The sequence below is a fragment of the Bombina bombina genome, chromosome 3, assembly GCF_027579735.1.
Source record: "Bombina bombina isolate aBomBom1 chromosome 3, aBomBom1.pri, whole genome shotgun sequence".
Lineage (NCBI taxonomy): Eukaryota > Metazoa > Chordata > Amphibia > Anura > Bombinatoridae > Bombina > Bombina bombina.
In genome coordinates this window covers 230,789,997-230,804,389 of record NC_069501.1, presented here as the reverse complement: position 1 = coordinate 230,804,389, position 14,393 = coordinate 230,789,997, and the positions used below count along the sequence as shown (strand labels likewise).

Sequence of the window (14,393 nt, the reverse complement as noted above, 5' to 3'; positions counted from 1 at the left end):
TAGGGGTAAAGGAGCTACTTGTAAACAATTTAATATTTCAAAAAATGTTATAGCAGCACCACCAATTTAATTGTAAAAGTTCATTATTTATTTAAGCCAACATAAAAATATGTTGTCTATTTTTATGTTGGCTTAAATAAATAATGAACTTTTACTACTAAATTGGTGGTGCTGCTATACCATTTTTTGAAATATTTCGTATCTCAGACCGTGGTGCCGGTCTCGAGTAGCCTGCAAACTTGCAACCCTGGTGTTAGGGGTTACCTTGGTGCTGGTACACATTGGACTCACCTGTAAACAATTTACCGGTAATACACTCCAGCAGGTAAAATGGATCATTGTGAACAATTTAAAGGGGAGAACATTTTGGGGTAAACTGTCCCTTTAATTTATTCATTCGATCAATTATTTCTTTGTTCATTTGTTTTAATTCTCTCCCTTCTGCAAAGTAATAAACTCAAAAACTTCTATTTCAACAACATGTCCAAACCTCAGACAACACCATTTCTCCTTGACTACAAAAGATATATGGCCACATCAGAGCTTAGGCCAGATTAGTGTATAGTGTGGTCTTTTATTTGGTTACAAGAGCAACATACCAGAATTATGTCCCCTGTAATCTTTTTATGTCAGTCAGAAGCATACATATCAAAGTCTTGATCAGAACAGTGCCCCGCATAGCCCTTTATGCCAGTTATCATAATAATGTCCCTTTAAACCAAATGTATGGCCACATTAGAACTCAGACCAAAGAAATATGCTAGCCATATTCAATAAATCAGACCAATGGTTCTTGCAAATGCTTCTTTGCTGGTAACGCACTTACGCAGCATTCTTCAGAGACATAACACACAGAGCAGGACTTAACTCATGAGTTATCAAAATTTACATAACATTGCCATTTTCAACCAGTAACAACAAAATGGTGTTGCTTTCACCCCTTTTGACCCAGTAACACATAGATCAGAGTTTCAACCCATTAAGACAGTAAGACACCCACAAAAACCAGTAATGTAACCATTTCCAAGCATTTGACACACTTTTTATATCTATTTTATCCTTCTTAGAGCCATTATAAAAGTTATATTTTATAAGCAGACACCAGACTGATTTAATGAGTCTTTTTAAAACCATGAGATGAGGGCTTTCCATGGGCTCATCCATTTGGGTGAAATAGCTCTTTCATTGATCTAATTAATTGCCGTGTAGCATGTTGCAGGATTAGTTAAAGGTAAATAAAAATATAAAAAATAGCAAATAAAAAAAATGTAAACAACACATTTTCATTTTGCAGTTTTTGGTAATTGCTCTCATTTCAAAATGTGAGGAAGTCAATACCAGTAATATATAATAGGACTTTTTTTCTTTCTCACAGCCGACAATTGTAGAGGCTCTGCTGGGTTACGAGATAGTTCACGTGTCCTGCGGGGCATCACACGTTCTTGCCGTCTCAAATGAGAGAGAAGTGTTTTCCTGGGGCCGTGGGGACAATGGTAAGGCTTGTTCTGACCCTTCTGTACATAACTCATTCCTACTATAAACCTTTGCTCTGTAAACTGCCTGAAATATTTCCATGAACAAACAGTGTCTCCTTCATGTTGTCTCCTAGACAGTAATAATATGTCTTCTTCATAGCCTCCTGCTGGAAACTTGTAATCTCTGGGAGCTCCATGCTGGCAACATAGTAGTTTTGCTCTGAAGAAACTTCAGTCAGGTTTTATATTATCATATAAATTAACAGCAACTAAGAATTTGTAATATTTTTAATCTCCCCATTCTGTACACGTGAACAAAACCTGACTGTATAAAGAAGTACCTTTCTGTGTATATACTGTACACAGTCTGACAGGTACCTTGTGTTTGAATGTAAGTAAGTAAATATGTAAGTGATTTAGTAGTAGCAGAACATAAGCCTATGAAGTCTTTGCTTTTTAGTTGACCATGTTTATCATATCCTTTTAACCCTTCATTATATGGCCCCCTGAATTCCATAACGTATTTGCCCCCTGCTATAGTAAAATTAGTACTTGCTAATTACAATGCCTCGTACTAAATGTTGTAAGTGATCAATCCAATTTTATTAATACAACAAGACAATTATACTTTGTTAGGATAAACCAAGATTCATGAGTACTCTGCATATAATTTATACCCTTTTCTACTTGATTATTAGCTATTTTTTTCTTTTAAATTAAAACCGTCATATAAAATGATCACTGTGCAAGAAACCCATTATAGATGCTGAAAAGGGCCATGCCCCCAAAGAGAACGGATTTCCATATTAGCTCACAGATAACATTACAGCCACCCTTCAAGGGGTTAGATTGTTTCAATCCTGTTGCCCATTTTACCCTCTAAGTTATATTGTCTATGTAAATAGATAACAACATTACAAAAAAGTGAGGGAACTGGTGTTGTGGGTTCATCTACCAAAGCAGGGTGATTGGAGTTACTCCTTTGTATCCTCTACAAAGTCTGTCTACATGGCTTTAGCTAATCTGTGAACCTCCCTTCTTTACTCTCTCAAACTCTTCTCCAATCTTCATAAATGTAAAAGCTTCCTAAGAAATCACTTATTAATTAAGCAAAGTGCGCTATTTTAACTACAAATTCCCCATCTAAACATCATCAGCTCAGCTTTGCCATTTGTCTTACCACCCAATTAGCCACATGGATTGTAAATTCTGTGAACTTCTTGATCAGTATATCAAAAGTATTATTTTTATACAAATGCAGACTTCCTACTTCTAGGTTAAACTTTGCACATACACAACTTTTGTATAGATTACTCTCTCTTCAGCTACACACATTTGAATTCCACACCCTCAGTAGGCTTGTTTTCTCAGGCCCATCATAGCAGGCATGCCTAGGTAAGAAATGGGAGACTACATGGACCTTGCCCATTCACCAAACACAGCCAGTGACACTGATACTTTTTGACAGCACGTGGGAAGAATACAAGATGATGCACGTGTGTTTGTTGAAATTACAATATACTTTGTTTAGTTGGGTTTGCGTATGAATGGGCTAAAATAACCACAAATGTGTTTGAGTGCACTTGAGACTAATAAGTAAGCACACGGCTCATTACAATTTGAGCAGCTATTTGTTAATCATGGAAAAAAAAGAATCTGAGCAGTACCCTCCTGTACTAGTTTTGTTTAATCTGTTATGCATTTGTATTGTATCACATATCTTTGTCATTGTACACCCCTATCCCTTTACCCAGCGATACAGAATTTTGCTGCACTATACAAATAAATGATAATAAACAGAATAGTGTGACGTGAAGGGAAATACAGTAGCTTTCATTACTTTTAGATTAAATTGATGTTTATGATGGTTACTAGGAAAACGTTGTTTAAAAGATGGTTTCAATGTTGTCATTATTTATTTATGTAATTTAATGCACGTTTGGTTTTCTACTTACAATATATTCACTTTAGCACTCTATACGGCTGCAGAATATGTTGGTGTTTTTCAAAAGAACTAGACTCACTTTGCCAGAACAAACCAGTGTTTCAAGCCTTTCCTTTTACCAAAACCTACCAGATGCAGGAAGTAAAACAAGGGGTAATGCACAGAACACCTTGTCTGTAATGGTTGTTTATTGATGTGTTATCCATGCATTATCACACCGATAAGCCCATTGTATGTGTATTTAGATTTAGCTGTGACATCACTATAATCATGTTTATCTGATAAAGCTATTGTTGTCTTGAAAGCTTATAAATGTTGTATCTGTTTCTATTAAACACAAAAACAAGACTGTTTAATCAATAATTAATTTGCTTTTTACAGGACGGCTTGGTTTAGGCAGTCAGGAGTCACACAATTCCCCTCAGCGGGTGCCTGTTCCACTGGACTATGAAGCCCAGAAGGTTGTATGTGGTATTGACAGCTCTATGATACTAACTGTGGCCAATCAGATCCTGGCCTGTGGGAGTAACAGGTTTGCATAATAAACATTCCCATGAAAATGAGATATTGTTTACATTACTTAGATGTTTTTTTTTTGTTTGTTTTGTAATATTGCTGCCAATATCCAAGACTTTAATCATTCACAAAAACAAATAAAAGTGATGAGTGTACAAGGGGAAAGCATTTTCTTATTTGCAGATATGTCACAACTACATTAACACAGAAATCATTTAACCCCATGTTTGAAAAAGCATACCCCTTACAGCCATAAAGATGTGTTTTGCAGTCTAGGAGCATATCCCTTTAAAGCCATAAAGCCATGTTTTGCAGTCTAGGGGAATACCCCTTTAAAGCCATAAAGCCGTGTTTAGCTGACTAGAAGCATACCCCTTTAAAGTATGTGTGTCTTGTCGATAACATGCCATTTCTCCACCAGTACTGATATTGTTTGAGTGTGAATATATTGAAACAATTGAATTATCAGTAAGTATTTTTTTTTTGTATGCAGATCATTTGCAATGCAGAGGTTAATGATATATTTTATGCAAATATTAAATCTTATAAGTAGCTATTCAGATATAAGTGAATTTTCTATATAGTATAGTAACTTTGGGTCACATGGGAGTTCTCTGTTTGCTTAGATAACCTAGGCTTATACTTGAAATGGTGATATTTAGAATTGGAATATATAGAGTATATTAAAGGGACAGTCAAGTCCAAAAAAAACTTTCAGGATTCAAATAGGGCCAGTAATTTAAACAACTTTCCCATTTACTTTTATCAAAATTTTTGCTTTGTTCTCTTGGTATTCTTGGTTGAAAGCTAAACCTAGGCGGTTTATATGCTAATTTCTTAGACCTTGTAGGCCGCCTCTAATCTGAAAGCATTTTGACAGTTTTTCACTACTAGAGGGAGGTAGTTCATGTTTTTCGTATAGATAACAATGAGCTCACGCACATGAAGTTACCTGTAGTGAAAACTCTGCTAGGATTTTTATTTTTGCCCCAGTCGGATTGCGCTGGTTATACAAGTTGAAAGTAAACTGTTTTTTCTCTAGCTATAGTCAAAATCCGAAAATCGTGAAAATCACCCACCCAAACCCCCAAAATAAAAAGAGACCTAACTAAAATAAACCTAAGCTACCCATTGCCCCTAAAGGGGCATTTGTATGGGTATTGCTCTTTTGCTGCCCATTAAAAAAAAAAAAAAAAAAACACCTAACACTAACCCCGACAAACGTACTCACCATTCCTGAAGTCTGGTGGTGAAGGTCTTCTTCCAGGCGGCTCCGTCTTCAACCTTCATCCCAGTGTTGCGGAGCCATTTTCCATTTTCATCCAGGGGTTGTGGAGTTGAGGCGGCACGTTAGACAGTTAGGTCTTTTTTATTTTGGGGTTTGTATTGTTAGAGGGGACTTTGTAATTTATTTATTTTCTCTCAAAAAAAAGAGCTGTTAAACTTAGGGCAATGCCCTACAAAAGGCCCTTTTAAGGGCTATTGGTAGCTTATTGTTAGATTAGGAGGTGTTTTTATTTTGGGGTGGCTTTTTGTTTTTATAGGGGTATTAGATTAGGTTTAAATTTCTTTTATTTTGGATAATTTCATTTTTTTTAATTTTTGTCATTTTAGACTTTTTTTTTTTTGTAATGTTATTTTTATTTTATTTCTTCCCCGTAGTGTTAGGATTTTGTAATTTAGGTTTTTTATTTTTGGTATATTCTATTTTGTTAAAATAGTAATGTTAGGTTTATTTATAATTTATAGTTAAAGCTATTGTAGGTTTAATAGAAAGTTAGGGGGTGTTAATAGGTTTAGTTGAGTATTTGGGATGTGGGTGTTTGGCGGTTTAGGGGTTAATAGGTTTAGGTTAGTATTTGCGATGCGGGCGGCTGATTAGGGGTTAATAGTTTTATTTAGGTGTTAGCGATGTGGGGGGTCGGCGGTTTAGGGGTTAATAAGTTTATTTAGTGTTGGCAATGTGGGAAGCGGCAGATTAGGGGTTAATACTTTAATTTAGTGTTGGCAATGTGGGTGGGTGGCGGATAAGGGGTTAATAGGTTTAATATAGTATTTTGCGATAGGTAGTTGGGTGTTAGTGTACTTTGTAACATTTTTGTTATGAGTTTTGTGAAACATTTTTGTTTCGCAAAATCCATAACTACTGGTTTTCGATAGCTTAATGGATTGTGGCGGTATAAACTATAACGCTAGCGGAATAGCCCGACTGCACAATTTGTAATACGGGTAACCTGAAAATTCCACACTCAAAAGCCATTTTTTAAATGCGTAATGGATCATTTCAATATAGGTTAAAACGCTAGCGGTATATCCGTACCGCCACGACTTGTAATATGGGTGAGATGAATATTCTGCTTGCAAAGACCAATTTTTCAGTGGTATAGCCATACCGCAACACTTGTAATCTAGGTCTATATTTGCTCTGTGTGTTTTATCTGATTTATACAATGCCATGTGCACTATATTATTTGATTTTGAGAATACTAAAATATTAGTATTTTTTTAATACTCAAAAAAAGAAATTACCATTTGTCATAAAATTGCTGCAGCAGTTAACTTAAATGATACTTTATTGCTTTGTGGAACTGTAGCCACCTGCACCTGATTGAAAGCAAAAGTGTTGTTTACTAGTCAAATCCAAAGAGGTTCCCTACTTCATGACCTGCATTGGTTACAGTTACACAATATCTGTATTGGATGCACCTTACAGATGAAGACTTGACTACAGATGCATTTTTTTAATTTCACTACTTTTGTGACATTGCTTTTTCAGGTTTAATAAGCTAGGCTTAGATCATATCGCTGATGGCAACGAGCCTCCTCAGAAAGACCAAGTGGAAGAGGCTTACACCTTCACTCCTGTGCAGTCTGCGCCACTCAATCAGGATGCCATCCTATCTGCAGATGTTGGGACCTCCCATTCTGCTGCTGTGACAGGTGAAAAATAACTAGACATTCAGTGGGGAGCACATGTACAGCAGTGTACAGAGAAAGTAACAAGAACTTCCTTATTTACCATAGGATTTACAGGTCATAATCAGCCATTCACTTCCAGACCAACGCTTATTTCATTTTATGAATAGGGAAAACGTTTGTGAACTTTTACTTTACTAAAGCTAACATTTCTGTTGACAGACACTGAAGTTTAAGCAAACACATACAGACTTGTTAGATGATGGGGGAGGCTGTGTAAATGGGTTGTTGTAGTTTGCAGAAGTTGTTCAGTGCTATATGTTTAACTTACTTTTTATCCTTCTCTCTTTTAGCTGCAGGTCAGTGTTATACCTTTGGCAGTAACCAACATGGGCAGCTGGGTACCAGCGCTCATAGACACAGTCGTGTCCCTTATCTTGTGACAGTTCCACAAGACTTAAAGGTGACTATGGTGGCATGTGGTGATGCCTTCACTGTGGCTGTTGGTGCAGGTGAGCTAGACTGGATATTACCACACTATACACAGTAATATTTACTAATAGTAATACATTCAGATGGCAACATGTTTATGAGTGATCGTATCAACACACTGGGTACCTGATGTGAATAAAAAATGTGTGTCCCTAATAAAATGTCATGTACCATTTTTCCTTCCCCCACCTAGTTATGTCCTAAACTAACTTTTTCTCTTCCCCATGTCATTCTTCAGCATGTCACAGAAGCTTTTGCATTTAGTATTAAAAATGACTTTATAAGGTATCAGACCTAGTTCAGTACTTTATTACATTTTAAGAAAATATATTTAAAGGTATGATGTAAATTATTCAGAAACATGTGGCACTATTGAATGCCTACTGGGTAAAATGCAGGTGGGTGTCTTTTCTCCATGAGTTAAAAGGGACATGAAAGGTCAAAATTCTACTTTCATGATTAACAGAGTACAACAATTATTAAAAAAAAGAACGGTGTGGTAGCAGGGTTTGCTACATAGATAACAATGTTACAAAAAATGTTGCAAATACCACTGTCATATAGTGCTCACGACGTACATGCTCATGAGTCTAAGTAGGTTTGCTCTTCAACAAAGGATAGCAAGAAGAGTAAGTAAACTTGGTAATAGAGGTAAACTGGAAAGATTTGTTTTATTGCATTTTCTAACTGAATCATAAAATTTTACTTTTGATTTTCTATTCCTTTAAATCTAAAACAGGTTCTAGATTTGAAAACCAGATCATTTCCTCCTGTAGCTTATCAACATAAGATGCTTTTATATATAATCATTTGGGATGCTAAAATGTGCACTTCTCCATAAAGGGAATGTTATCATTCCAGTGTATTTTCTCCACAATAGTCGGCTGTTCTTCAAGAAATCCATCCACCTAACAATTTAGCCCCTGCTGTTACCCTAGTTTGTCTAACTGTAGCCAATCTGTTCAGTTCACAATGATTTGAGACGCTAGGTATTTTGCTTTCCGTTTTATGGAGGATTTGCTTGTCTTGTCTTGCGTATCTCTCTTTTTCTTTTATCTGCATAAAACTTTATTAGAACATTTCTTTATTATTGATGTATAACAGTATAAATAGTGAACCTTTTTTAGTTTTATTAGTCTCTTATATCCAACAATAGCTTCTATTTTTCCAAGCACCCTGCATGCACCACAGTCTGCTTACAGCTAAACACCCTGAGGCTCTTTTTATGATTAACATGATCTTGTTGAACGTATCAACAGGTAGATCAAGGTCATTACAGTTTCTGTTTAGGAGAAAAACAGGAATTAGCAATGTAATCATAATAAAGTGTTTATTATTAATTTAGGTTCAAAAGAATAAGTTCCAAACTAAAAATAAAATCTAAATAAAGTGTTTAAGAGCTCATGACAATTAGACTAGATGTGACCCCTTAAATGGCTAAATTTAAAAAAATGTTTAGAATTAATTTTACGTTTTATTTTTAGAAAGTACATAAATGGCTAAAATCACACTTTTATAAATTTGGAGAATTCTCAAATGAAAATATTTACCAAAGTCAGCCAGAACTACATTCTTCTATAAGTTACTTGTTTAATCACAGTGGGGTATGCAGAACGTTACCATATGAAACTCATTTGAGTTCCTTTTAATTAGTTTCCTGGTCACAGTAATTCCTTGCATGTTTCATACCGATCCTCTGACAAATCTCTTTATTGACCGAAACTGTTCATGCATTCTTTTTCTTGTTTTTGCAAAATGTTGTTTTCGACCCTGACATGTATGAGGGCAGCTTTAGGAACCATGTGTGAAAAATAAACTAGTGAAGCATTTTGACAATACACTGAGAATATGGGTTACCACTGTTTATGTTTTTACACTTAGGTGAAGTTGGTCTTTGTTTTTCTCTATACAGTGTGAGATGTACTGAGGTTATTGAATTTGTACAGAATTATTAAAATTTAATAAAATATATTTTTTTGTGTGCAGAAGGCCAGGTTTTCACATGGGGGAAGGGAGCCAGAGGCCGATTAGGCCGCAGAGATGAGGGAATTGGGATCCCCAAAATGATCCAACTAGAGGAGATTCATCCTTATGTTGTGACGTCAGTAGCATGTTGTCATGGTAACACTCTGCTGTCTGTGAAGCGTAAGTATGCCGCAAATTCTCAGTTTAAAAAGGAAATATTGACCAAAAATACAAAACAGGATAGTTTGTCAAAAAGTATATCATATAAGTTTCATATCATGCCTCTGGCAGAATCAAATATCTAGGTTTGTTTTAACATCTTGTCTTGACAACAGATTATTATGCATATTATAGATGGCTTTTAACTTTAGTTATTTTATACCTGCTTCTCTTAATATGAGCTGTATGTACTTTGCAGATGATGCATTTATTTGTATTCCATTAGGATGTTTGCTGTTCTTAACTTATATAGCTAAAAAAAGCATCTTTCATTACATCTCAAAGCCAGACAATATTTTAGAAACAAAAGCATATGCTAGAGGGAATCCATGTTTAAAGAGGATCTAAGTAAAATGTTGTTTGTTCCAAGCCTCATTTAAATGTCACAACCCAGCATGCTTAGCTGCAGTGCAAGTGTGAATGTACTGTATAGCTATGCTATAAGAAACGTCACCTGCTAAACTACATGGGACGTATTTGAAAGGCTTTTGTTTTATTGTAGTAATTATAAAGGGCAGTTTTTCGTTCCCTTGCTCTCCACCATGCCAATGTGAGCAAATGCACAGTCAAGTCTCAAATTTTCTATTTTGTTTAACCCCTTAATGACCGGACCATTTTTCAATTTTCTTACCCTTAATGACAATGGCTATTTTTACATTTCTGCAGTGTTTGTGTTTAGCTGTAATTTTCCTCTTACTCATTTACTGTACCCACACATATTATATACCGTTTTTCTCGCCATTAAATTTTCATCATATCTTATCATTTACTATAAAAAAATATAAAATATGAGGAAAAAATTGAAAAAAACACACTTTTTCTAACTTTTACCCCCAAAAGCTGTTACACATCTACAACCACCAAAATACACCCATTCTAAATAGTTTCTAAATTTTGTCCTGAGTTTAGAAATACCCAATGTTTACATGTTCTTTGCTTTTTTTGCAAGTTATAGGGCCATAAATACAAGTAGCACTTTGCTATTTCCAAACCACTTTTTTTCAAAATTAGCGCTAGTTACATTGGGACACTGATATCTTTCAGGAATCTCTGAATATCCATTGACATGTATATATTTTTTTTTAGAAGACATCCCAAAGCATTTATCTAGGCCCATTTTGGTATATTTCATGCCACCATTTCACCGCCAAATGCGATCAAATAAAAAAAATTGTTGACTTTTTCACAATTTTTTTCACAAACTTTAGGTTTCTCGCTGAATTTATTTACAAAAAACGTATGCAATTATAGCATACATGGTTGTAAATGCTTCTCTGGGATCCCCTTTGTTCAGAAATAGCAGACCTATATGGATTTGGCGTTGCTTTTTGGTAATTAGAAGGCCGCTAAATGCCACTGCACACCACACGTGTATTATGCCCAGCAGTGAAGGGGTTAATTAGGGAGCTTGTAGGGAGCTTTTAGGTTTAATTTTAGCTTTAGTGTAGTGTAGTAGACAACCCAAATTATTGATCTAGGCCCATTTTGGTATATTTCATGCCACCATTTAACCGCCATATACGATCAAATTAAATTTTTTTTTACATTTTTCAAAATTTTAGGTTTCTCACTGAAATTATTTACAAGCAGCTTGTGCAATTATGGCACAAATGGTTGTAAATGCTTCTCTGGGATCCCCTTTGTTCAGAAATAGCAGACATATATGGCTTTGGTGTTGCTTTTTGGTAATAATAAGGCCGTTAAATACCGCTGCGCACCACACTTGTAATATGCCCAGCAGTTAAGGGGTTAATTAGGTAGCTTGTGGGGTTAATTTTGAGCTTTAGTGTAGAGATCAGCCTCCCACCTGACACATCCCACCCCCTGATCCCCCCCTGACCCCCCTCAAACAGCTCTCTTCCCTCCCCACCTCACAATTGTCACCGCCATATTAAGTACTGGCAGAAAGTCTGCCAGTACTGAAATAAAAATATTTTTTTTATTTTTTGTCATACAGTCTGCAGTGATGGATCCCTCCTTACCCCACAACCTCCCTGATCCCCCCCATACATCTTTCTAACCCTCCCCCTCTATCTATTTGCCGCCATCTTGGGTACTGGCAGCTGTCTGCCAGTACCCAATTTGCTCCCCAAAATATTTTTTACTTACTTTTTTAATATAAAATATTTGTTTTCTGTAGTGTAGCTGGCCCCCCTAAATAACCTACATCCCTCCCCCTCCCAGATCCCTTACTAAAAAACAGAGATGCCCCTGCATCTACATCAATCTTTATTTTCTTGCCGGTATATTTGGCGTGCGCGCACACGCGTGCGCACTCCCGCCCGCCCGCGCCCCCCGCCACAACCACCGCAACGGGTGAAATAAGAAGTAAAGACCGATCAGTTGGGGAATCAACACCTAGGGGCATAAGTTCAAAAAGAAGCTCCCACCCACCAACTACTTTGTGCACATACATAGCTGATGCAGATGGGGCCACAGAGTGGCCCGTTCTGCATCGGTATGTGAAATGGGGATTGTAGTGATGCCTCAATATTGAGGCATCACTACAATCCCTTGTAAGCAGCTGGAAGCGATCATGATCGCTTCCAGCACTTCAGACAACAGAGGACGTACCAGGTACGTCAACTGTCATTAAGGGAAGTTTTTCCTATGACGTACCTGGTAAGTCCTCTGTCATTAAGGGGTTAAAAGAACATTTTAAAGAGACAGCTGGTTGTAGTCTATTGTATTTAAAATTGGTGCAAAAACACCCTTTCCAATGTGCTGGGCTTTCTCCCTCCCACTGTTAGGCTGATTTATGTGTTTGCCTCTTTGCGTTCATAGCTTTCCTGTAGCCAGAACTGCAGTCTAAAAATCTTAGATATAAGTGATGGTGTCAGCTGGCAAAATCAGCAATTTCAAATCATAAGATAATGGTAACTGAACTATTTGTAGGCTATTTAATATACTCCACCAGAGAAAATAAATAATTGGGAAGAAATTAAAGTGCAGGAAATATTACAGTACTCTGTACCTTTAATACACTCCAGCAGGTAAACAGATAATTAAATTATATTATAATATTAAAAGCTTAAAAAAATACAGTACATAAACAAAACATCCAGAACTGGGATGGATAACATTTATTCATGTCTTAATTTATTTCATATTATATACAACAGTTTTTACTTAAAGTGATGGTAAACGCTCCCCTTTTTAAAAACAGATCCGGAATGCTAGTGATATTTTAGATGACGTTTAATTAATCAGTTGTAACAAAGATGTGCTATAACTTACTTTTTAATATAGTTATGAAAATCAAATACCCCACGCTCCGCTGCCCACTTCAAAAGTCAACTTTTCTGTGAACTAACGGTTTGAATTGTTGTCCAATCAGCGCTCTCCTCATATGGCACTTTTGTTGTAGCTAGAACGCTGATTGGAGAACAATTCAAAGCGTTAGCTAACAGAAAATTTGACTTTTGAAGTGGGCAGCAGAGAGCGGGGTATTTAAATCTAAATTAAAAAGTAACTTATAGTGCATCTTCATTACAACTGATGAATTAAACTCCATCTAAAATATCACCATCCTTTTAGATCTGATTTTAAAAGGGGGAGAGTTTACCATCACTTAAATTTGCGTAAGATAATGTGCATTTAGTTTCTTGTTCCTGGCTAGTTGACAGATACAGTTGTGATAATAACTGTATTAATGGCTTGGACTAGAATTCTAACAAGGCATAAACAAATTAGCATGTGATGCAGTTTTCCCTAGATTACGGTTAGCTAGCACAGAGGTGTAATGAGATACAGGAAGGATACATATCAGCATCTCCCGACACACTTGCATTGTGTGAGCTCCTGATAAATACATGTTTCTGTAATTGATGTATCTGTTATTTGACAGCAGTTAGAATGGGCGTATTTTATGTGTATGTAAATTTTGTTTCTTTACATTTGAAGTATACCCTTAAATATACATTGGTCTTCTAAAATCAGTTTGCATTTTTCCTGGTGCCAATTAAACTATCTAAATGGTGAAGAGAGAAAAAAAATCTGAATATAAAAAGATTAATAAAAATTTGATTCTACAATATTATATATAGATACACATGTGGAAAATGTCACTAAAGTATACCAATATGTTTGTGTATCGACCTGTCTGTCTAAAATAAAATAAAACCACAAAATGTAAGGCACATAATATACTAACAACTATTCTGAATGCTCAATCACACCACAAAATGCTTCTGAATCAACTCTTTGTTTCCTTTTCATTTACAGCCGCTGTGGAAGACGTATCGGTATAAGACATGGATGTTATGACAGTGTCAGCCACACCTGAGTCTTCTGTGAAATATTGCTGTAATGCACCTCTCTCTATCTGATTTGGGACAGAGTTAATATATTCTACCTCAGATTCTCTACCAAATATCACTACATTCACATGTAATAGATATGTAATATTTATAGACACAAATGTACTCGAGTTAAGCTATATTTCACGAACAGCTTTTATATTTATTTTGTAACTATATGTATATACATCTACAGACACATGTTTCTGATTCATTTGATAACACTTCTGGAAAAGTGCAAATAATATTAAAGGTCGTGTGTGATTTCTAGTGAAAGTGAGTTTGTGTGTTTTGTGTGAGACCATCGCTTAGAATTGGTTATTTTGTTGTTTACGTGTAGTCCAGTTAGGATGGCCAGTTGCTTGTTTACAAATTTCGGATGTGCTTTTGTGTTGCACATATTGGTTTCGATGTCTTATATGTATATGTTTTTCTGTACCGGTGTTGTTTAAATTTTACATGTGCCTTCCAAATATTTTCCCAGTCCTTCTCTGTTTGATGATCTCTGTGTGTAGCTTGGTGTAAGGATAGAATTGAGTTATCAAATTATTATTTATTTTCAATTCT

At 35.8% G+C, this 14,393-nt stretch overlaps 1 protein-coding gene across 1 annotated transcript in view; it reads left to right on the top strand.

The window, feature by feature from the left end:
• NEK8 (NIMA related kinase 8) overlaps window positions 1-14,102 on the top strand; it is a 196,830-nt gene extending 182,728 nt beyond the window's left edge. Inside the window, exons 10-15 of the mRNA XM_053706189.1 lie at window positions 1,376-1,493; window positions 3,802-3,952; window positions 6,713-6,876; window positions 7,206-7,364; window positions 9,331-9,489; window positions 13,753-14,102. Of these exons, the coding sequence (XP_053562164.1) occupies window positions 1,376-1,493; window positions 3,802-3,952; window positions 6,713-6,876; window positions 7,206-7,364; window positions 9,331-9,489; window positions 13,753-13,778 (777 nt within the window). The 3' untranslated portion in view covers window positions 13,779-14,102. The remainder of the gene's footprint in view (window positions 1-1,375; window positions 1,494-3,801; window positions 3,953-6,712; window positions 6,877-7,205; window positions 7,365-9,330; window positions 9,490-13,752) is intronic.
• Window positions 14,103-14,393: the final 291 nt, after the last annotated feature.